The sequence below is a fragment of the Panthera uncia genome, chromosome D2 (genome assembly GCF_023721935.1).
Source record: "Panthera uncia isolate 11264 chromosome D2, Puncia_PCG_1.0, whole genome shotgun sequence".
Lineage (NCBI taxonomy): Eukaryota > Metazoa > Chordata > Mammalia > Carnivora > Felidae > Panthera > Panthera uncia.
Genome location: NC_064818.1, coordinates 50,617,682 through 50,641,491, shown reverse-complemented (window position 1 = coordinate 50,641,491; position 23,810 = coordinate 50,617,682). Strand labels below are relative to the sequence as shown.

The window sequence follows — 23,810 nt, the reverse complement described above, 5'->3', positions numbered from 1 at the left end:
TTTTAAAAATTTATTTTTAACTAGTTTCTACACTCAACATGGGGCTAAAACTCACAACCCCAAGATCAAGAGTTGGCATGCTCTATCAACTGAGCCAGCCAGGTGCCCCACCCACATAAAACTTTTGACTCCCTTAAAGCTTAACTAATAGCCTACTGTTGACCAAAAGCCTTACTGATAACAAACAATTGGTTTAACACATATTTTCCATGTTCTATGTTTTTTTATTTTTATTTTTTCCTGTTATATGTTTTATATAACTGTATTCTTACAATAAAGCAAGATATAGAAAAACAAATGTTATTAAGAAAATCATAAGGAAAGAAAATACATTTACAGTACTATACTATATTTATTGAAAAAAATATAAGTGGACCCATGCAGTTCAAGCCTGTGCTGTTCAAGGACCAGTCATAATTACTTTTTTCTGATGGTTCCTGTTCATTATGCATCCTCAATATAACTTGCTGCATTTTACAAGGCTTATTTATTAACTTTGCCAAAGCCCTATGCAAAGACCACCAGGAAACCTGTTGATCATACAAAGCTGGCATTCCTAAACTTGCTGAATAGGCTCCACCTTGACAGAAGCTCAGGAGGGTCTTAGAAGGGGGGAAGGGGAATTAGGGTACTTAAATAGAGGCTAAGGTTAGTAATTGGGTGCTTTGAGGGCAGAAATTACTAAACAAAGTTTGGGCAGGGATTATTGGTTACATAGTAAACTGGTTTAGTTGCTGGGCTAGTCAGTGGTCTTAACTTTGGAATATAAGAATTCAAAGCTGAGTTTCTGTTAAATATGTAGCCCAATAAAAATAGACCACAAGGCACATACGATAATTTTAAAGTTTCTAGTAGCACAGTTAAGAAGTAAAAAGAAATAGGTGAAATTAATTTTAATAATATATTGTATTTAACCCACTTTATCCAGAATATCATTTCAACATGTGATCAATATAAAAATTATTAGTAAGATATTTTGCTTTATTTTTTCCATACTAAGTCTTCAAAATCCAGTGTGTATTTGATACCTACAACACATCTCAATTTGTTCTAGCAATATTTTAGTTGCTTAATAGCCACATGCAGGTAGTAGCTACTATATTGGACACTGAAGATATATAGACCTGTTTTAGAACAAATGGGTCTGAATGAGCTGATACTTAAAGCCATTTGATCTTAGATAATGTTCTGTGTCATGATTTGGCAGTTTATCTGTACAGGAAGTCATAGTATAGTTTTATAATTTGTGGTTTCTGTTTCATTTTGCACTTTTATGCATAAATCTGAGGTCTTCCATTAGCATGCCATTATTAATAAAACATGTTACACAAAGAGATACAATATGAATTTACAAGGAACATGTAAGAGTTTTCTTGTACACTTGATAGTCTACTAGATTAAGTATTTGCTTCCAGTAGGCAGAATATTTCAACACATTTTAAAAAAAATTTTTTTTTTTTAACGTTTATTTATTTTTGAGACAGAGAGAGAGACAGAGCATGAACAGGGGAGGAGCAGAGAGAGAGGGAAACACAGAATCGGAAGCAGGCTCCAGGTTCCGAGCCATCAGCCCAGAGCCCGACGCGGGGCTCGAACTCACGGACCGCGAGATTGCGAGATCGCGAGATCGTGACCTGAGCTGAAGTCGGACGCTCAACCGACTGAGCCACCCAGGCGCCCCTTAACACATTTTTTAAAGCTATTGAGGTTTTCGAGCAACAAATATTGTTCAGAAATGGGTAGATATATATATTGTACTGCTGCTGTTTCTGTTGATTTTATGTGGTGCTTTCTTTACAGTTGAGAAAAACATTTTAAATATGTTCTCATTTTTATCACTAAAGATATTCCTAATTATTATCTTTGAGTTTTATGTTTACATGCTATTTTCTTTTTTAATTGTATTTTAGAGAGAGAGAGTGTGAGTGGAGGAGAGGGGTTGGGGCAGAGAGAGAGAGAGAGAGAGAGAGAGAGAGAATATCGCAAGCAGGATCCATGCTCAGTGTGGAGCCCGATGCAAGGCTCAATCCCAAAAGCCCGGGGATCATGACCTGAGCCGAAATCAAGAGTCAGACACTCAACTGACTGAGCCTATGTTTACATTTTAAATGAGATTGTTTTTATTTTTATTTATTTATTTATTTTTAGTGTTTATAAATGAGATTGTTTTTATTTTTTTGAATTTTTTTTTTAACGTTTATTTATTTTTGAGACAGAGAGAGAGCATGAACGGGGGAGGGGCAGAGAGAGAGGGAGACACAGAATCGGAAGCAGGCTCCAGGCTCTGAGCCATCAGCCCAGAGCCTGATGCAGGGCTGAAACTCACGCACCGCCAGATCGTGACCTGAGCTGAAGTCGGACGCTTAACCGACTGAGCCACTCAGGCATCCCAATGAGATTGTTTTTAAATAGGATAGATGAGTTGTCCATAAAATCATGAAATTTTTCAAGTGAAAAGCATTTTAAAAAGTACTGTATATCCACTGAAGCTTTGTTCATACCTTCAGTTTTTCAAGTGACTACAGATTGTTCAGTAATTTAAGTATTATTCCTTAAAGATGTGCGTGTGTGTGTGTGTGTGTGTGTGTGTCTATGTCTGTGTCTGTGTGTGATATTTTCCTTCCTTTCTTTTGGTCTTCAATAACTTTCCTATCTTATATTATTTCAAAATAATCACTGCGGATTTTTCATATGCCTTCTGTCTATTCAGTTCCACTTAGTTGGATGTAATTTATTTGCCGCTTGCTTTCCATAGTTTTCAGCCTATAAATTATGCCTGACTTTTACCTCAGTTCATCATTATTTCATGAAGACAGAATTGAAGTTCATTGTGGACTTGCATACTGTGGTATATGACCATCTTCACTTTCCTGTATGATGATGGAGAAAAATGGTATTCATTTGCTTATTTTATTTATTTCACACTTATTTGGTGCTTGCTTTATGCTGTGTAGTGTACTAAATGCTTCACAGATATTGTAGTAACATCCATGTGAGGTAGGTATTACTGTTATCCGCAGTTTTATTGTTATTATTACTCACTTATGAGGATACTGATCCACAGGGAGGTTGAATAACTTGTCCAATTCTACTGAAATTTAAGTGCCTATGATGTGCTGTGATTTACTTACTATGTACCTAACTGCTGAGCACCAGAGCATTAGAATTCTGGCTGTCACTGGTCATCCCAGTGAAGAGACTATCTTGTATATACAGTTGTGCAAATAGTGAGTTCTGTCTGTGCTTTGCTTTTTATATTTTCATAGCTTTTCTCTCCTTTTTCCTTCCTCAAATCATGCCTTGAAATTCCTCTTCATTTTTGCTTTTAGAATATTGTATATACCCTATAGTTTCGTTGAGTGAGGGTAATCATAACACTGCCTGTCAGCTTGCTTATTTTTTCCTCTGCTTCTAGAAGGCACAATATATTCCAGGGATGATAGAGTTCATGGAAAGAGTACTGTCTGTGTGTTTATACTATAAAGTATTTATGTTTACATATAAAATTTTTTACATTGGTATCTCACTTCTTAGGTAGTAAATGTTTCCACAACATTTTGGGAATAAAAAAAATTTGTAAATTGAATCAGTTTCAGAACTTCCAAATAGCTATACCTTAAAAGGAGATCCTAGTTTAATTGCTTTTCAAAGGCAAATTATTGCTTTATGTTTTCCACTGAACTATTTCCCCAGAATAAGGTTTGACACACAAATTTAAGTAAAACATTAGGGTTTTTTTAAGTTCTTTAGTAGGTCTGGAATTCAGCTTAATGAATAAGAAGCCATAATATAAGAAGGTACATTTCTTTTTCACTCTTTCTCCTGCCACACGCATCAGGATGAATAGAAAAATAATGGTTAGATAATAACAGAAATGAGAATTATTAACTAGGAATGATTCTCAACCTAGAAGCAGAAGAACACAATGATTTTAAGGCTTTGAATTGCCTGGGTTTAACTCCTGTCTCAGATACTTTCTATGATATCTTTGTGCCTTAGTTTTCTCGTTTGTAAAATGGAATGACAATATTATTTACCTCCATAGGCTTTTGAGGAGGAAATGAGATAAAACATGTAAAGTGCTTGAAACAGTACCATATAGCCAATATTGATTAGTTCTGCTGTTATTTAATTCCAAGAGTCTTTGACAGCCCTGTTGTTGGTTTAATAGGAGGAAGGTTCTGGGATATGTTGGAGTGGTATAGGTCATGCTAAATAAGGCTCAAAAGAACACCTTAATGAGGTTCATATGAGCAAGAATATGTGTGAAAATTCTTTATGAGATGTAAAGTAGTTTATAAATAAAAGGTAATAGGAAGAAATTAGATTATTTATAACCTTAGTATGCTGGAGAGTGAATGCTTGCAGATCTAGCTCAATAATGATAATATTCCCCTCTAGACCCCCAGAGTTGAATACCAGGAAAAAGATTTAAGGCCACACACACCCAAAAGTCTTTAAAATAAAGTTGGGGGGCACCTGGGTCTCTTAGTGGGTTAAGCATCTGACTTTGGCTCAGATCATGATCTTGCAGTTCATGTGTTTGAGCCCTGCGTTGTCTGTGCTGACAACTCGGAGCCTGGAGCCAGCTTCAGATTCTGTGTCTTCCTCTCTCTGCCCTTCTCTCACTCACACTCTGTCTCTCTCTTTCTTAAAAATAAATTAATGTTAAAAACTTAAAAAAAGATAAAGTTGGACTCTGTGGTGGTGGAATATTATTCTGAAATTGTGCTTATTCACATGTAAGTTAACCTGATACTGTCCTGTAGAAAGGTTTTATTTAGTAAACGACATCCTTAATGTCCATGTATTTACAAACAAATGTTATCTATTTGTAGCCTGTATATAACCTATATATCTTCTGGAGAATTTCTTCTTGGGTCCTTCCAAATTCCTTGAGAAGTTGGGCTCAGATGTCTGTGCAAGTCACTGTGCCTCTCCTTTTCAATCTCTCCATCATTTGTGCTCCCATAATTCCAAGCACATAGCTGTGTCATTGCATTTACCTCATTATATGGTAATTATTTGTAAACTAGACAGCTGGCTTCTTGTGGACAGAGACTATGCCTCTCTTAATTTTTTAATCTTTAATGCTTGGCACATTAAAGTTCCCAATAAATCTATGTGGAATAAGTGAAGAAAGAGTAAAACAGCCCTCAACACCCACAGCAAAATTTTGTTAGCATTAACATTTGAAAGTAATAAAGAAAGCTGTTCTTCTAAAAAACATTCTGTGTTGTGGACATTTTGGAAATTCTGACTGAACTTCCCTTAATCTAAATTGTTGCATTTTATGTTAAGATCTCTAAAGTACCTTAAAGTAGCATTACTAGAATTATACAGACTTTATTTTAAAGTGAATTTTTTAAATCTTCTAAATACCAAATATTTTAATAAATGTAGATGCTTTTCATTCAGATGCTTTAGTACGTTCATCTTAAATGTGATAACATTTAAATTGAAGATTAGGTTAAGGATTTATAAATGTTCTTTTCTTCCTGGAATGCTTACATAACAAATAATTCGTGTGTAGTCTTCTTCAAGGGCACCTGATTTGTATGAAGGACTGCATTTAATAATTAGTTTCCTCATCTGTAAAATAAAGATTGTAATATCTACCTTTTAGCACAGTTGTAAAGATTAATTTTTAAAATAATTTTTTAAACTTTATTTTGAGAGAGATAGGGAGACAGAATACCAAGCAGGCTCCATGCACTGTCAGCGCAGAGCCCAATGTAGGGCTCGAACCCATGAATCTTGAGATCATGACCTGAGCCGAAACCAAGAGTTGGACACTTAACCGACTGAGCCACCCAGGTGCCCCAAATAAAGTAATCTAAGTAAAGTACTCAGCACAGGTTTTGGCACATATTAATCATCCATTCTATGGTAGCTATGACAAATTATACGAGGCTTGTTATGAAAAGCAGTATACACATCCGTTTCTCCCTCCCTAGAGGCACGTTGGTGGAGGCAGATTGATATTTTTAGAAACCAGCATTATCTTCTATCGGAGACGGGTTGGGCCTAAAGGAGGCTAAGGGCGTAAGCCTGCTCAAATTCAGAAATAATGAAGCTTTAAAAATGGTTAAGGCAGTTTGGGCTTTTGACCATACTATCCTATTATATTTGGTTACTTAATCTGTTTTTATTACTGTTCCTATCTGGAATCAGAATTGTACAGTAAACTTGAGATGTAGGCTTTTGTTTGTTTTCCCTTCTCCTTCCATTAGAAGAAAAGGGTTCGAAAACGAGAAAAACTAATGTGCTTCTCCTCTTCTGGTCCCAGTTCATCAACTTGGAGTGAATTTTTTTGGTATTTACCAAGTTCCCTGCTTAAAAATAAACACACATGTACATTGGTGACCTCTCCAGTCGTGGCAGGGGAGTGACAGTGAAGAAGTCCATCACTCTTAATCTGTGTGTGCACTGGGCATGGCATCACCTTGGTTTCTGAAAGGGGGAAGAACCTTAGCTGCTAGATCAAATCGGCACAGTTGTTCCTTTATTGCTTTCATTGCCATAGGACTGTTTGCATAAAAGCAGCTGTGTTTTGCTGCTCAGGTTTTAAATACAGGGACCATAGAAGATAACAGGGACCACAGCAGAAGTTTCACATCGTGGCCCCTGTCAGATGCCAGTGAATCTGTAAATTTCTGCTGTGTAACTCCCCATTTATCCACTCAAGTCAAACAGCAATTGAAATGAACAGCAGCAGGGTGGGCAGACTTTGGTATTTGTGGATTCAAATCAAAGGACCATTGAAATGAATGGGAGCAGGGCCTCCTTTGGTGTTTATAAATGTAGGTATCTTTTATGGCCTAATAATAGTTCTAGGTAGATACTGGAGCATATCCTTCTTAAAATGTGCCCTGGTTACAAATGGGATGAGCTGGGTCTCTGAAGACACAGCACATCATTCTAAGACTGGAATCTCTGAAATATAAAAAATTCAGAAACAGTGGGAGACATGAGAAGATGCTGTTTGTGGGTAATGTCATTAACTGCTTGTAGGTCTCTGCAGGAGCTTTAAAGACATCCTTAGAAGTGTAAATGACACACATTGTAACAATGGACGGCATTAGTTATTTGGCAATAGTTGCCTTTTGAGCTTTACTACTGTCTGGTTTAGGTTTTATTGCCTGAGTCCTGTTGTGGCTCCTGAATGGAACAGCTATAGTCAAAACTTTGCCTTCCTCCATTCATAGCTGAGGAAGGTTGTTATATCTTATGACCTATACCTAAAATAGATGATTTTCAGGTGGTATCATCGTTCTTATTAAAGCATTAGAAAAACTTAAAAAAAAAAAAAGGCATTAAGATATAATTAACATACTATAAAGTTCATTGACCTTTTAAATTTTTATTTAAATAACATGGTTTTTAGTATATTTACAAAAATTGTAAGTCACTAATCACTCTCTAATTCTAAAATGTTTTCATTGCCCCCAAAAGGGAAACCCCATAACCAATAGCAGTCAATTCCCTCGACTACCCCAGCCCTAGTCAATTACCACTCCACTTTCTGTCTCTATGGCTAATGTGCCTATTGTGGATATTTCATATAATTGGAAATTATTCAACATGTGATCCTTTGTGACTGGCTTCTTTCCCTTATAGTGTTTTCAAGTCTTATCTATGTTACATCACATATCAATACTTTGTTTCTTTTTATTGCTGAATAATATTTCATTATGTGGATGTAGCAAAATTTGTTTATCAGTTTACCAGTTGATGGGCATTTGGGTAGTTTCCAGTTTAGGGAAATTATGAATAAAGTTACTTTATAAAGTTGTTATATGGAATGCTACTTGGCAATGAGAAAGAATGAAATATGGCCTTTTGTAGCAATGTGGATGGAACTGGAGAGTGTTATGCTAAGTGAAATAAGTCATACAGAGAAAGACAGATACCATATGTTTTCACTCTTATGTGGATCCTGAGAAACTTAACAGAAGACCATGGGGGAGGAGAAGGGGGAAAAACAAGTTAGGGAGAGAGCCAAACCATAAGAGACTCTTAAAAACTGAGAATAAACTGAGGGTTGATGGGGGGTGGGAAGGAGGGGAAAGTGGGTTATGGGCATTGAGGAGAGCACCTGTTGGGATGAGCACTGGGTGTTGTATGAAAACCAGTTTGACAATAAATTTCATATTAAAAAAAATAAAGTTGTTATAAACATTTATATACAGTTTTTGTATGGACATGTGTTTTTATTTATCTTGGGTACATACTTAGGAATAGGGTTGCTAGGTTGTATGATTTAGGGTAAGATTTAACTTTTTAAGTAACTACTAAATTGTTTTTCTCAAGTGGCTATACCATTTTGCATTCCCACCAGTGATTTATGAGATTTCTGGTGTTCTGTGTCCTAGTCAACATTTGGAATTGTCAGGGGTTTTCTTGGCTTTTTAGCCATTCTAATAGGTGTGCAGTTCTTTGTTAGTTTTAAATGAAAAAAATCATGTAATTTGAAACCTTCAGAAGGATGATTTAAGTGCAAAACAAGCATTTACTGTATGCCTGTGATGTGCCCTCTGCTAGGTAATGGGAATGTAAGATATGTCTCTGCTCCCATAGAATTTACAATTTGTTGATAGGCATGTAAAGAAGTAATAACAATACAGAGTTAGTGCTAATTACCTGGAGTTAAAATATTGGGGCAGAGAAGGAGAGTCTCAACTATACCGTGGAAAGGTTTTGACATTTATGATTAGTAAAAAGAAAACAATATGAGGAGCTATATGCACTTAAAAAAAATTTTTTTTTCATGTTTATTTATTCTGAGAGAGAGACAGAGCACGATCAGGGGAGGGGCAGAGAGAGAGGGAGACAGGAAGTCCCAAGCAGGGATCTGCGCTACCAGCTCAGAGCCTGATGTGGGGCTTGCATTCACCAACTGTGAGATCATGACCTGAGCTGAAACCAAGAGTCTGAAGAGTCTGATTCTTAACTGACTGAGCCACCCAAGTGCCCCAAGGAGCTACATGTACTTTTGCCTAATGTTCTAAGATAGGTTTTGGTTGCAAAAGTCAAACTCCCCCTACATTATCATGCCTTATAAACTAACGCCTAATAAACTGCTTGGGATGATATTCTGCTGACTCACAACCTAGTGATTTGGGGTAAGCTAGTCATATATACACAATAATCAAGGAAAGGGGCAACTTTAACTTTTGTAGTTCCTTGAAGCCTGCTCTTTTGACCATTGTATTTATTTCTCTCCCTTTCTGTATCCTCCCTAGGTCTGCCTTTCTGCCTTTTACCCAACATATTGCTAACCTGTACATCTGCTCCTATTTTTTTTTAAGTGCGTATATACATAGCTCTGAACTGTTTACCATAGTCAGAGGTCATAGCAGTAAGCATTTGTACTTTTTGTCCAGTTTACCTCTTCACCATTTGTCCAGCTAGATCTGGCCTTCATATGTAAGTTATTTCAAGCGAATAAGGTGATCCCAAAGTCATGTTTTCCGGTGTCTGATAAACTGGGCTGCTTATCTGAATGTATGTGGCACACCAGTGAGAAGAGCTTTGAAGGAAGATTGGGGATGGCAGGGAGCTGGAAGAGGCTAGGTGAAAATTGCTGATTGTGCTTCAGGTTGTCGTGTTCCTCTGGTTGTTGGGTGAAACTATCCTCTTGCTTTTGTTAACTTGCCCCCCCCCCCCTTTTTTTTTAAAGAACCTTGGTTAGTTCTTGGTTAGTTTGCTGTTAACAACAAGGAAAAATATAACCTAATAGAAAAAGGTTAAACTGGAATTAGTCAACCTCAAGAAGAAAAAGATGAGGAAGTCATAATTTCTTTGTATACCCTAATTGTATCCCAGGCTATGTTGAAGGGTCTGGAGAATTCTTATGTGGAAGACTGGATTTAACAATAATCCTAAAGAATGTTAAAATTCGTAGCAGGTGCTGATCAGTTATTTCTCTTCTGAGGATAAAGAAGGAGAAGGCTCAGCTTTGTAAGGACTTTAGGTTAGATACAAGGAGCATTGTTTACTTGCTATTGAGTGACAAGAAGAATCTATAGTCATGCTTTCCAGAGGGCTATTATTTTGTCTGTGGGGACTGAAAGACTTGGTACTCACTGAGTATGGGATAAAAATCTGCATTTGAAAAGTTTTTGTTTTTCCCTTTCCCTCATATGAGTGACAGGTTTTCCTTTATTTGGGAAAGGTTTTAATCTTAGGGCAAATGTATGTCAAGCTGCTCAATAGTAAAAGTTCAATTTGATGTAGGAACCTCATGTTTTTGATAGGTTCTGACAAATAATGGCAGTAATTAGTTTAGAACTATAAATTTCTAGATTTCTATTTTGTGATACATAGAAGTTTTATATTACTGTTCATCTAATTGTTTGCTGCCCCTATCTAATATTCATTATTAAATGTCCTGTCTATTCTTTATGATACTCTTAAGCAGATTCTATGCTTGAAATCACTGCATGTTGAACTTTTGGACGTATTGGCTCTTTGGTTTTTACTCAGGATTTATAAGTTCCATAGATTCTTATGTTTCATTGTTAGTATCTTTCCTAGAAACTGGAGGTCAGAAAACCATTTTGCCAAAGTAGACCAAGCATGGAAGGGATGCGCTTAAAGGACCAGAACAGAAAATTTGAGAAAACTGAGCATTTACTTTGTAGGAAGGATGTGTATATGGTTGGGTTGGTGAGAGACAAGAATATATATATCCCATATATATATATAAGAGGCCTACCTCAGAAGCACAATCCTGGTCCAAGAAAGCAATTGTAGAACAGTAGGCATACTTCTATGTTTAGGGGAAGAAATAACATAAAACATTTTTCTATGGATGTGTGTGTGTGTGTGTGTGTGTGTGTGTGTGTGTGTGAATATATTTTTAAACATCTCAAATAACACATGCCAAATGTACATAGTCATCTGAAGAGTGCAAGAAGGCAGGATTGGAGACTAGCTTTTAATGTAATTGTCTTTTGTTTCTGTGTGTTCAGGAAGAATGTGTTTATGTGTTAGTTATGTGATTAAATACTCATTTAAAATAGGTAAAACATATTAATTACCATTAAACAGTGTTTATAGTGTAGACAGGGACCTGAGGTAGTTTCAAATAATATAAATTCATTAGAAAATAAGAGCAGTAGGATGGAAATTCAGAAATGGCTAATTTTGTGGGTTAATCCCTTATGTGTTGAATGTATTTAACTTTGAAATGTTTTATCCATACATATGTTGAAACCATATGATAACTGTAAAAGCCTTCCTTCAGGAATGCCTCCTCTTGTTTTTCTATATTATTGCACGACCCCATTTATTCTTTCCTAGCCCATTCAAACATCTAACCACCTTTTGCTTTTTGATCCTGTCTGTGTCCCTTTTTTTGCTAGCCAAGTCCCCATTGTTCATGGAACACAAAGCAACTGATCAGTGGAGAAACATTGGAACATTACTGGCCTGGACTTGAAAGTCATAGACCTGGGTTCACATCCTGATTTCTGTCCAGCTTTGTGACTTTGAGCAGTTATATAACCTTTGTGAACTTAGCTCTCTCCTCTGTGAGATGGAGATAATGCTGGCCCTATAGGGTTGTGCTGAAGATTAAGATCATGGCTCTAAAGCAGTTGGCCCAGTTCCTGGCACATAGTAGGCATAATGATTAATTTTATCATTTGGTTCCAGAGCTGCTTTTTTTCTCAGATGTTCTTGGGTCCTTGCAGCCTTCTACCTTGTATCTCTAGGAGAGGATATGTCTGGGGATAAGCCAGAAAGGGTAGAAAAGGGTCCTAGATTTTTCTCTCAAGAAAAAGGCAGGTGAGTGGGATAGGACTGATAGGGGTGGGCCTGTGGCTCTGCTGGAGCGTAGATCAAGCTACTTCTTGAATTTAACTGTCCTTTGAACAAGAGTTAATTGACTAAGGGCGGATGAGAATTATATTAGGTTGCCTATGTAGCAGGGTGGTAGTCAAAGAGGCCTCTCTCTGATTGTGTTAGGATTAGGTTGAGGGGGGTATTTGTGAAAAGGATTAAAGGTTGAGGGAGTAGGAGGAAGTCAGGGAGGCAGTAAAGTGAGAGTCCTTAAGAGTACAGTCTAGATTTGAGTGGATTGGAACCTTGGCTCTGTTGCTTACTGCTCTGTAATATTGGGCCAGTTACTTAATCTCACCAAGATTTAATTGCTTAACTTACAAAAGGGAGGTAAAAGTTACCTACCTCATAGAGTTATGAGAGATTGCATGTAGCATGCTTAGGATAGTGGCAGGCACATATTAAGTACTTGATAGATTTACTAATATTAAGTCAAGTTGAGGGAAGAATAAAAGCAGGGCTAGTGAACTGTACAATGGGAGTGTGCTACCTCCATGTCCAACTAACTGATAACATTTGCCATTGGTTATCTTCAAAGAAAAGGAGTCAATAATGGGATGCATCATTTATAAATGTAATGTTCTAATACTTCCCGGTGTGTTTGCTTATTAAAAACAAATGAAAAAAAGATATTTTCCTTATTTTCCCTCTATAGGGAAACAAAGCTTATTAAAAATATTTTAAAGGTTAGTTGTCACTTGTAACTCTTGTTGTTGAATGATAAATTATGGTCTAGTTTTCTCTATGTATGATTTGTTTGAATTTTGCTGCAAATTTTATATCTTTTCTATCCTTTTTGTTCTGTTTCTTGTAGGCTTCCTGGTTAATCAGTTGTTTTTAGTAAAGTTTACTTATAAAACAAAGAGGATGAATAGAATGCTGCAAATATAAATCAATGAGGCATAGATAAATAAATTTTAATGAGAAAATAAGTCTCAGCGCTGAAGTTTGTTCACTTCAGTGAACAAAGCCTGTGCAAATTCTGTCCTGCATTTCGCATATCATATTTTCATGTGTTGAGCACTAGAGAGCCTCTTGGTTTTTAAATATATGTCCCAGTACTCTAAGGTGGCATCCTAGAAGTCTCTTTGTGTTCTCCCTAATATTCCAGTAGCCACCACTATACAGATGCCTTGTTGTACATTGTCATTAGGTACTAAAAAAAAAAAAAAAAAAAAAACCAAAGGGAAAAATCATCATTATTTTATAGATGAAGATAACCAAGGCTTAGAAACTTGTTCAGAATGACATGGCAGCCCATGGCAGAGCCAGAATTAGAAAATCTGATGTCTGATTTCAGACCACCAATTGCTGTCCTAGCCCACAATCCATTGGAAGACTGCAAAGCTAACCCTTGGCAAAGTGGCCAGGCTTGTTTATTTCCTGCTGCTATCCTTCCAGTCCCTCCCTCACTTTACTGTCCCATTTTACCGATCAGATGCAGGTGAAAGGGTGTACCTTAAAGAATCATCCAGTCCAGTGGCTCTCAAATATAGCCAGTGAAAAGAGTCTCCTAGGACATTTATTTCTTTTCAAATTGTGGTTAAGTTGGTTTTAGCTGGAGCCCAGGAACCTACATGTTAACCCTTCTACATGTGATTTTTGACAATCTGACAAGTTTGAGAACCATTTCAGAGGCATAAGTCCCCACCAAAACACCCCCCTCCAATTTTCCTGACAGATAGTCATCTAATATCCGATATTGTCTTCTGATGGGAATTCACTACCATCTTGCCAAGAAGGTCATTTCGTTGGTAGTTAACTGCAATGCAGTGCTTCTTTACTGTCCTGTATGGATTAGATCAAGTTCTTCGGACAGATGTAGGTATTGGCTTTGAGGTCAGATCTAGGCTGGAATCTTCTCTGAAGCTCACCTTCCTCATGTGTAAAATGTGTATGTTGTTATCTATCTTGACGGGTTATATCAAGAGTTAAGTGAAAAAAATAAACTGTCCTGGCTGGAAAAATCCTTGAATGCCTTCAAACAGTCATTTTTTATAGTCCCTTCATGTTATCAGCCTTTAAAAAAAAATTTTTTTTTAATGTTTATTTTATTTTATTTTTAATGTTTATTTATTTTTGAGACAGAGAGAGACAGAGCATGAGCAGGGAAGGGACAGAGAAAGAGGGAGACACAGAATCCGAAGCAGGCTCCAGGCTCTGAGCTGTCAGCACAGAGCCCGATGCAGGGCTCGAACTCACAAACTGTGAGATCATGACCTGAGTTAATGCTTAACTGACTGAGCCACCCAGGCGCCCCTTTAATGTTTATTTTTGAGAGAGAGAGAGACAGAGACAGAGACAGAGCAAGAGTGGGGGGAGGGCAGAGAGAGAGACACACACAGAATCTGAAGCAGGTTCCAGGCTGTCAGCACAGAGCCCGATGTGGGGCTCGAACTCACGAACTGTGAGATCATGACCTGAGCCAAAGTCGACCATTTAACGGACTGAGCCACCCAGGTGCCCCGCTTATCAGCCTTTTTTGAAACAGCCCCATGTCTGCAGGACTCTAGTGAGAAGTTTCAGGACCCTGAAAATATGTTAGAAGGCTCCGGGACCTCCATTCCAGGATTGTCAGTGCCAGAAATAGGTTGTCATTTTGACTTCTCATCAGCACACTTCTTTTTTTCACCTGTGGCTTTTTCTCTGGACAAAGAATATGGTACCTCTTATGGAGACAGATAAGCCTGCATTTCTGGAAATTCAGCTTTATTCCCTAAGTAATTGGAGTTTCCACTGATAACTTGAACCCAGAGGAAAACAAATGATCTGCAGGAAGACCTTAAAGGTAAAAGACAAGACCTTCTTGAATTATATAAAGAGAAAAATGGAGAGCCAAAGAAAATATTCCACGTCTCTTTCTTATCCAACAGTAGACAGTTGATGAGTGTTAAAAAGAAAAAAATGAGGTGAAGGTAGCAAGTGGAGGGGGCAGTGGCAGTAAACTAAGAAAAGTTGAGTGCTTGCCTTTCAGCAAACACAGTGTGAGAAAAATAAATATGTAAATTCAACCTAATCCTCACAGGTAAGATCCCATTTTACCAATGAGAATACTGAAGACCGTTAAGGATAACTAAGGCAAGCCTCATACCTGATCAGATGGCAGGTCTAGATTCAGAACACCTAGGACTTTACAGGATGTGATTAAAAAAAAAAATTACAATACACACATTCATGTTCTTTAAGAAATAGATTTGACTTAGTGTCTGTTGTACTGTACACATTCTCCTGTCAAAACACCTGTAATTCTCTAATTTTAATGGGTTGTGTCTCTTTCTACTAGTTACTTGCACATAGGGACTAGGCTGCAGCATTCACCTCTGAGTCACCAGGGCCTAGTAACAGGACTTGGCCCTTGACTTGTGCATTAAAGGACTGTAAAAATGGGGCACCTGGGTGGCTCAGTTGGTTGAGTGTCCGACTCTTGATTTCAGTTCAGGTCATGATCCCAGGGTCGTGGAATGGGGCCCTGTGTTGGGCTCTGCGCTGAGCATGGGATATTCTCTCTCTCTCTCTCTCTCTCTCTCTCTCCCTCTCTCCCTCTCTCCCTCTCTCCCTCTCTCCCTGCCTCTCTCTCCTGCCTCTCTCTCCTGCCTCTCTCTCCTGCTTACGCATTCTCTCTCTAAAATAAAATGAGCAAGGTGTCTCCATTTGGGGGGAAAAAAAAGGTTTGTAAAAATGGAATTTCTGTCTCTGGCATTTGAAAACATCTGTACCCTCCACCCCTACTCCTCATCTCTTGAGTTAAAAATATATATATAGTGTTATAAGAGATATTAGACATACTCTAAGTTCAGTCTTCACATTTGTATAAAGGAAGGAATTTCAGGCACAGACTGGAGAGGTAGATCATGATGTACCCCAAAGTCCCCAGTTGACAGTAGTTATTCTAGTACTCTTGCCTCCTAGTTCTCAGTTCAGGGCTTTTCTTAGCACCTGCATATATACATACCGCATTCATTTAATACCCCTCTGATTTTTCCTTTATGCTCAGTGCTGAGGAAATGCCACTTTCCTTTCTGCCTCCCTAGGTAGATAGATACACTGCTATGCTTTCCAGAAGCCAGAAGAAAAACAGCTTCTCAAGAGTTAACACTTAAGCTAGAAAATGGTCATTGAAGTTGAGGTTTTTACCTGACAGTCATTTATTCTGTTCATTGGAGACGATAAATGATCATGTGCATGCTGGATCAGCTGTTCAGGACCCTGAAAATAATCTGTCATTGCAATAGTTTGATTTGGTGTGGTTGTTGAAGTATGTGTTTGTTTTGCTTTTCTTAAAAGCCAGTTAAATCTATAATGTTAAGTTAGGCTATGAGTTGCACTTCCTTTTAGCTCAGACTACTAAAAAATGATTTGTACATGATGGTCTCCCATGGGCTTGATTGAAATGTGGGTGGAACAATGATTTTTTCTTCAGTTAGTGTTAGCTCTCTGTTTTCAAAATGTTTTTGACTCTAGTATCATGAAAACACTACCTAGAGTTAAAGTTTTTTCAGGTGAGTGCATTTTAAAAGGTAATTTTAGTAGTACTTTGGACACATTTTAAATTTTAGAGAGTATATCCAATGTATAGAACTTATCAGTAGTAATTATTAAAGATACCCAATAAAATTACATCAAAACTACAGCCACCTTTTGAATTTTCAGAAAAGCGATTCTGTTTGTAGACTAAAAGTTTTTAATTATGGACTTACTCTAGATAAAAAAAATTCTGTATTCATTTGAATAGAGTGTCTATTTGACAGTGGAGGCTGAAGTGAAGGGCCGAGGGCAAAGCCAATTCACTGGGCTCTTTGGAATTTACTCTTTTAGTTCATTTGAGAGAAAGTCTGAAGTAGCAGGACATATACATTAAAGAATATGGGAAGAAAGAATGCAATTACAGAAACTTGTGTTAAACTTACACAGTGCTGAGGAATGCCAAATCATCATTCTTAATGAAAAGAATGTGTGTTATTAGATCTGGAACTTTTATTCATGTTATTAATCCATGGCAAGAAGCGAATGATGTAGTATTAATTTTATGTAGTAATTTTATTTATTGTCTTGTTCTGTGTTTTTATTTTTAGGACCGGAGTAGGCCCTATGACACTTTTAACTTGCACTCGTTGGAGAACTCCTTAATGGATATGATAAGGACTGATCATGAGCCTCTGAAAGGTAAACACTACCCTCCCAGTGGCCCACCAATGAGTTTCGCTGATATAATGTGGAGGAATCATTTTGCAGGTTAGGAATATTCATATGTCCGTTCCTTGCTTGGTGTTTTAAACAAAAATCAGCTTTTTAATAATTGTGATTTTTTTTCCCGTTTGTTTTTGTTTGCTTCTGTAAAGCACTGTGGAATGTGTTTAAAGTTTTTTTGTTTTTTGTTTTTTGTTTTGTTTGTTTTTTTAAGCTGGGTTCAGCTACCTACAATAATCAAGGTTGACTGCTTTAATCATAATGTCTGGCAGAAGCATGTGTTGGGTAGCATGAGACCAGAAGGCAAGTTTTCTGGACTTTGTGCATTTGGAATCCTTTAGCTGAACCTGGATAATTCATTTAAGTCAAAGTATACTGCGAGGAAATATGAGACTTAGTAAATCAGTCTCCAAAGACTACTTCAGAAAACTTCATAGGAAAGAGTTCCATTTTGTTAAAATATAATCACTTTCCTAGTGTAGCAAGGATCATGACACAGACTTAAGAGCCAGCCAGTGATTCTTTGAACAGTCTTAAGACTAAAACAGAAGGAAAATGTCTTAAAGTGTGTAAATGTTTTGGGTTAAATATAAGGCAGAAAGTCCCAAGGTCAGCCATATTAGGACTTCCTATTTTTAGAGCCCCTGTAAATTCAGGTTAGCAGTTGATGTCACATTCATAATTACAGATAGTTCTTTTTATGTGCTGTAGGGCTTTTTAGGGGCCCTGTGATATTTTAAAATACTGTAATGGAAATTTCCTGTGGAAATATCCACTACACTTGGATTTAGAGCCAAAATATCTGAAAACTGGGAAGAGTTGGCTACAAGGATGCCCATCTTTTAAGAACCCTTATGTTCTCCGGAGCTGTGAAGAATTTGATCCCCTCTGGTTCTCTCCAGGCTTTTTTATATAGGGTGTGACTGACTATGGCCACCTGATCATCATTTCCTCAAGCCACCTCAGAAATCCATTTCATCATTTTCTTGTCATACTCATGATTTTCTGCTGCTTTCCTCAATTTCCAGTGAACAGAAGGTAGTTAACAGGCTATGAAGAAAATAAAGCATTTTGAGAAAAGCTGTATTTTAAAAGCTGTATTCTACTTCAGAAGTAGAAAAAAAAAACCCCTCTCATTTATTCATTGTTATATTTAGTCACTGTTACCACGTCTTTCCTCAGTTGAAAGATTAGGTATATGGTAATTTAAAGCCTGTTTCACTTAGAAGTGAGAATGGTGTTAAAAAAAAACCCTAATGATATTCACAGACTATTTTGTGTTTTTAGTGTCTTCTAAGGCTACATTTGTCTTCCTTCTCTACCATGAACAGCTATAAGCTTCTCCTAATTATTCTAAAATATTCAGCCCTTGTTCTTTATGCATACCTGTTTTACCTTGGTCTGAATTCTTCCAGCAATAAAAGATTATGAAAGGATCTTACAATATAGTCTGTAAAATAATTTTCCAGAATTTTGTGAATGTTGTTTACATAGGAGCTATCCTGCGCTGTTGAGAGCAGCACTGGCAAAGTGTAAGGAAGGTCCTTCGCTACAGGATAATGTATATTTATTCCAGTTTTGGTGGCCCCTTTAAAAAAAATTTTTTTTTTGACGTTTGTTTATTTTGGAGAGAGACAGAGCATGAATGGGGGAGAAGCAGAGAGAGAGGGAGACACAGAATCCAAAGCAGGCTCCAGGCTCTGAGCTGTCAGCACAGAACCCGATGTGGGGCTCGAACTCACAAGCTGTGAGATCATGACCTGAGCTGAAGTCGGACGCCCAACCGACTGAGCCACCCAGGCGCTCCTTTTTTAATGCATATCCAGTTCCCTCTACATATATTTCTCTGCCACACTTGGAAATATGAGGTTTCATCTGTGAAAGTCTTCTGTATTGTACTTATAATATATGTCCTAATAAGTTGGAAGGCTCATAATATGTACTTTTTTATAGCTTCAATATGCTTGCAACTTTTCTGTTCATTATACCACCCACCTTGATTTCCTGTGAATGGACTGCTTCCCATGGTCAATTACTTCACCATGTCATTGTCCTCTGGTTAGCGTGTTGAGGCTTCCTGCTTCCCTTTTCCAGCCGGGAGACTTTTAGACCTAACTTATGGCACCGTGTATTGGATTCTTATTACTTCTAATAACATAATTATGATGCTGGCATTTTAAAGGAAATATTTTAAATAATTTTTGACTTTAAAAATGGAGAAAATTATAATAAAAATGTAACTGAAAAAAGTAAACATTGTGATAGTGTATCCTTATTTTTCTGCATCCATATTTTTGGATATTTTCTGTATCCATATTTTTACCTGGTCTTTATAATTTATTAACAGGCCTTCACTTTGAATACTTAGGTTGTTTCCAGCTTTTTCTCCGTAATAGGTAATGCTGCCATGAATGAGTTCTTGCACCTAGTTTTTCTTTAAGGTAAATTCATAGAGAAGATCTCTGGGTCAAAAGATGTAAACATGTAGGTGAATGGAACTTTAAGAGAAAGGTAGTAGGCTAGGGGACTTACCATATGGCTTCTCTATGAGTCTGTCCAGAAACGCTTCCCTCTATTCCATCCTTTTTTTCCTCCTACCTTTAATATATTCTTCTCCCACTTGAACGTGGGAACACTTTTTTGAGGGTCTCAAAACTCAAGTTACAGAATCATATTTAGGTTTTTTTGTATGCTTGTTTTGGTTTATTTCCTGGAGCTCAGTTTTCTTCCAGGGGAAAAAAATACTTCCTTACTCATTATAGGAAATTCAGATAGTACATAAAAAGACAAAAAGGAAAGTGAAAAAATAATCTGAGACTTACTACCTAGAGATAGTAAAGATTATTATTTTTATTAACATTCTTCGAGGCATTTTATATTCTCTTTGTAGGAGATTAAATTTCAACTCGGCCTTTCTGACTTTGTAGTCATTCAAACCTGGATTTGAATCCTGGCTCTGCCTCTAGTTGGCTATCGATTTAGATAAATTAGTCTCTTCAAAGCCTTAGTTTCCTCATCATTGAAATAAAGTACCTACTTCATGGAGTGGCTATGAAGGTCAGATAAAGTTCTTGACACTAGAAACTATGATTTTTTTTTTGCTGGCAGTGGTAGTGGTGTGCCTACTGCCTAGCCTAGATAATGAATTAAACCTTATATTCCTACAATATTTACTTCCTTCTAGCTAGACTGCCGCTCTATGTTAAAAGCTTTTAAATGCAAGTTGTCGAAATTTTGTATTTGCCATACACAGATAATTTGCCATAGTAATTATTGAAGGATAAACATTTTGTCATTATCAAAAACCACCTAAAGGAGAAAGAAAAATAATTCTCTTAAGTTGTGTTGGCTTTCCAAAATTGTGTATCTAAATAATGTGAAGAAAATATAATAAAACAGGATATCACATTCATGAAAAATAAAGTACTTCATGATGTATTTAAAGTGAACCTGATGAGGAGCACCTGGGTGGCAACAGTCGGTTAAGCATCCAACTTTGGCTCAGGTCATGATTTCATGGTTCATGAGTTCCAGCCCTGCGTTGGGCTCTGTGCTGACAGCTCAGAGCCTGGAGCCTGTTTTGGATTCTGTGTCTCCCTCTCTGTCTGCCCTTCCCCACTTGCGCACTTTCTCTCTCTCTCTCTCAAAAATAAATAAACATTAAAAAAAAAATAAAGTGAACCTGATGAACTATATTCACAGTGATATTTCATCTTAGAAATGTATGCAATAAGAAATCCCCTTATTCAACTGTTCTGTTGATTTCGGTGGGGAAAAAGGGTTAGCGGGAGAAATGATAGCATGGGAAGTTCAGGAAGTAATAAGACTTGTGTTTTAGTAAAGAGCTTTAACAGCTTTTCAGTCACATTTATACTTCTAGGTCAGCCTTGAAGATGTTTGTAGGAAAATTTAAAAGGTCCCTACTTCTTCCCCCATGATAAGAATGTCAAGTAATGTAGAGGGAAAGTCAAATTGAGCTTTCTTCACAGCACCTGAGAAATATGTTTAGTAGTGTTGATCAGATCACAGCACTCTTGTTAAAATAAAAATTAGACAATTTTTTTTTTTTTTTTTTGGCTTCTTAAAGATCTCAAACAGTCCTGGGTTGTAACAGAGTAACACTGTAATACTTACCTATTGTCTCTTCCCATATTATATATGACTTTTCCTATTGTTCATTTTTTAAAAGTTTATTTTTATTTACTTGAGAGAGAGAGTACAAGTGGGGAAGATGCAGAGAGAGAGGGAAAGAGAATCCCAAGTAGACTCCATGCTGCTGGCTCAGAGCCCGAAGCAGGGCTCAAACTCATGAAACTGTGAGATTGTGACCTGAGCTGACACCAGGAGTTGGGCACTTAAGGAGGGGTGCCTGGGTGACTCAGTTGGACCTGAGCTGAAACCAGGGGTTGGGGGTAGTGCCTGATGAAACATTTCTAGTGCCTGATGAAACATTTCTATATATTTGAATTTTCTCTTTCCTCACTATTCATGGAACTGAAATTTGAAAAATGAAAAGAGCAGGTGTCAGTTGAGAAACTGATATTGAGGCGTTTGCTTTTCAAATGTATACTGAATCTGGGGGAAAAATAGCTATCTCCTGATAACAGTGCTTTAAAACATTTAAATTGACAGAAGCTTGGAAGAAAGAAATGCCACCCTTTTTGGTACTATGGAAGCATTTTTCTTTATTCATCACAATTTAAATTTAGTGTTGTACAGCCTTTCACAAAGTTGGCCCCTTTTGTGGAATGTTGAGGTTCCCTTGTTTCAGAAAAAGTGCACCTTCATTACATTTAGTTTGTTCCAGAAATATGCTGTCTCTTTACTTACTTGCATTGGTGCTCCAGTTCTATTTTTGTGCTACCTCTGGCCCATATCAGTTTGTCTTGTATAAAAGTTAGCAGCGTCCAGAAATTGTTTGGGACATAGATTCTGAGTTAGCAAGAAGTGATTGTTCTGGTTCTATTCAAGAGGAGGACAGTAAATACAAGCTGAGTGATTTTTTTTTTTTTTTTTTTTTTAGTACCTCCCATTAATTTACCCAGTGGTCCTTCTTATATAGCAGTGTAATCACCTGAGAGTTTTAAAAGAAAATTCTAGAAATTCTGATGTTAACTGTTTTATAGAGTAGAGCCTGAAATGAGGAAACATAGACACAAAGGAACGAATAACATGCCAAAAATTATCCACTACTGGTATGAAAAGAAACTAGGATTTGACCTCAGGTCTAAGCTCACGGCTTTTGTTTCTCAGTTCTTTGGAACATAGTTAGAATATTTTAGTGCCAAACTTTTTATCATTTTTCCTTAAAAGGGCTTTAAAACACTATTTTATTGTATTCTTGCATAACATTATTGCATCTTGTAGATTCTTTTCCTGAAGGAATGTATCTTCAATTTTATAGAGAAAATTGGTGGAAAATACAACCCAGCGGAATATGCATTTTTCTTATAACCTTTTCTAGAACACAGCACTTACATTCTATTATGTAAAAGTCTCTGAAGGACTTGACTTTTTAGAGCAAACGGGGATGGTTAAAGAAAGATACAGTAGTTGTTCCTTATCTCATAACATATTGCAGAAGTAAAGAGGTGGCTTTCATAATTAATTATGAAATTCATAAAAATTTCAATTTTTATTTGGGACATATAAAAGTATGGGTTGGTTGGACTCTGAAACTTTGAATAACAGTAGAGGTCATTTTTTATGACTAGCTTCTTAAATATGACTGTGACTTGAGCTTATGAGACTGTGGTTTTTACAGTCTAGATAAACCTGTGTAACCCTATTCTCCAGCCTCTACCTCTATCCCCTCTTACCCCCATTTATCAGACCCTGTGCAGTGGGGAAAGTGGGACAGTCTCAGATTTCCACAGCGTCATTTAACTCCGTAAAGCCAAGTATGCCTTTCAGTTTTCGAAACCTTATATTTTACACTATACTTAAAAGATAGCTGGCTGACAAGAACAATTTAAAAATAGCAGACCATGGACAGGTGACAAAATGTCACGCTGGCAGCACCAGACTGCATTAACAAAAATCACCAGATGTCACACACTTGATTCTATTTTCACAGCTGATTAAACAGCAGTATTTGTTGGATAAAAGGAAGAAAAAAATAAATGGCCTCATCTGAATTTGGAATCCGTTTTTCTTTTGCTGCTATATATTTTCTCTTTTCTTCAAAATCTCATAATAACTGTAAAATTTAGGATGCAAAATATATTAAGAAAAAAATAAAAAATAATTCTAATTTTAGAAAAGAACTTTTGCACATATATACCTCTTAAACTGGAAGACTATAAGTCAAAATGTTGGCAGAGCTTGTCTTTAATTGGTGATCTTAGTTTTTGCATTTTTCTGTATTATCTAATTTTTCACTGATGAAAATATATTGGATTTTATAATCTAAACATTAATTTTTGAAGAGGTAAAAAAAGTAGCTTAAAGAAGCCATAAGTTGTTTTGCTACAAAGAATTTGCATTTAGTTGGGAAACAATTAGATTGTATTTAAATAATTGGTTCTGATGGGTCTGACATGACAGAGTTTCTTATAAAATCTTTTGTGGATGATGTTGATCCAAAGATCCACTGAAGTCAAGGAGGCCAACAGAAGTAGGGAGGATACCAGGAAAGGCAAAAAGTTTTCTGCTTTTCAGCAAATACTGATGCCTTCATGTATAAAACATCACCTATGCCTTTTTTCTTTTTCTTTCTTTCCTTTTCTTTCTTTCTTTCTTTCTTTCTTTCTTTCTTTCTTTCTTTCTTTCTTTCT

At 36.8% G+C, this 23,810-nt stretch overlaps 1 protein-coding gene across 7 annotated transcripts in view; it reads left to right on the top strand.

The window, feature by feature from the left end:
- The window catches only part of CPEB3 (cytoplasmic polyadenylation element binding protein 3), a 190,237-nt gene that overhangs the window by 54,313 nt on the left and 112,114 nt on the right, over nucleotides 1-23,810 (top strand). For 5 of the 7 annotated variants that reach the window (XM_049646399.1, XM_049646394.1, XM_049646398.1 and 2 more), the window contains one exon: nucleotides 16,920-17,079. In XM_049646399.1, coding sequence (XP_049502356.1) covers nucleotides 16,920-17,079 — 160 coding nt within the window. The remainder of the gene's footprint in view (nucleotides 1-16,919; nucleotides 17,080-23,810) is intronic. The other 2 variants (XM_049646401.1, XM_049646400.1) reach the window with 1 other exon arrangement.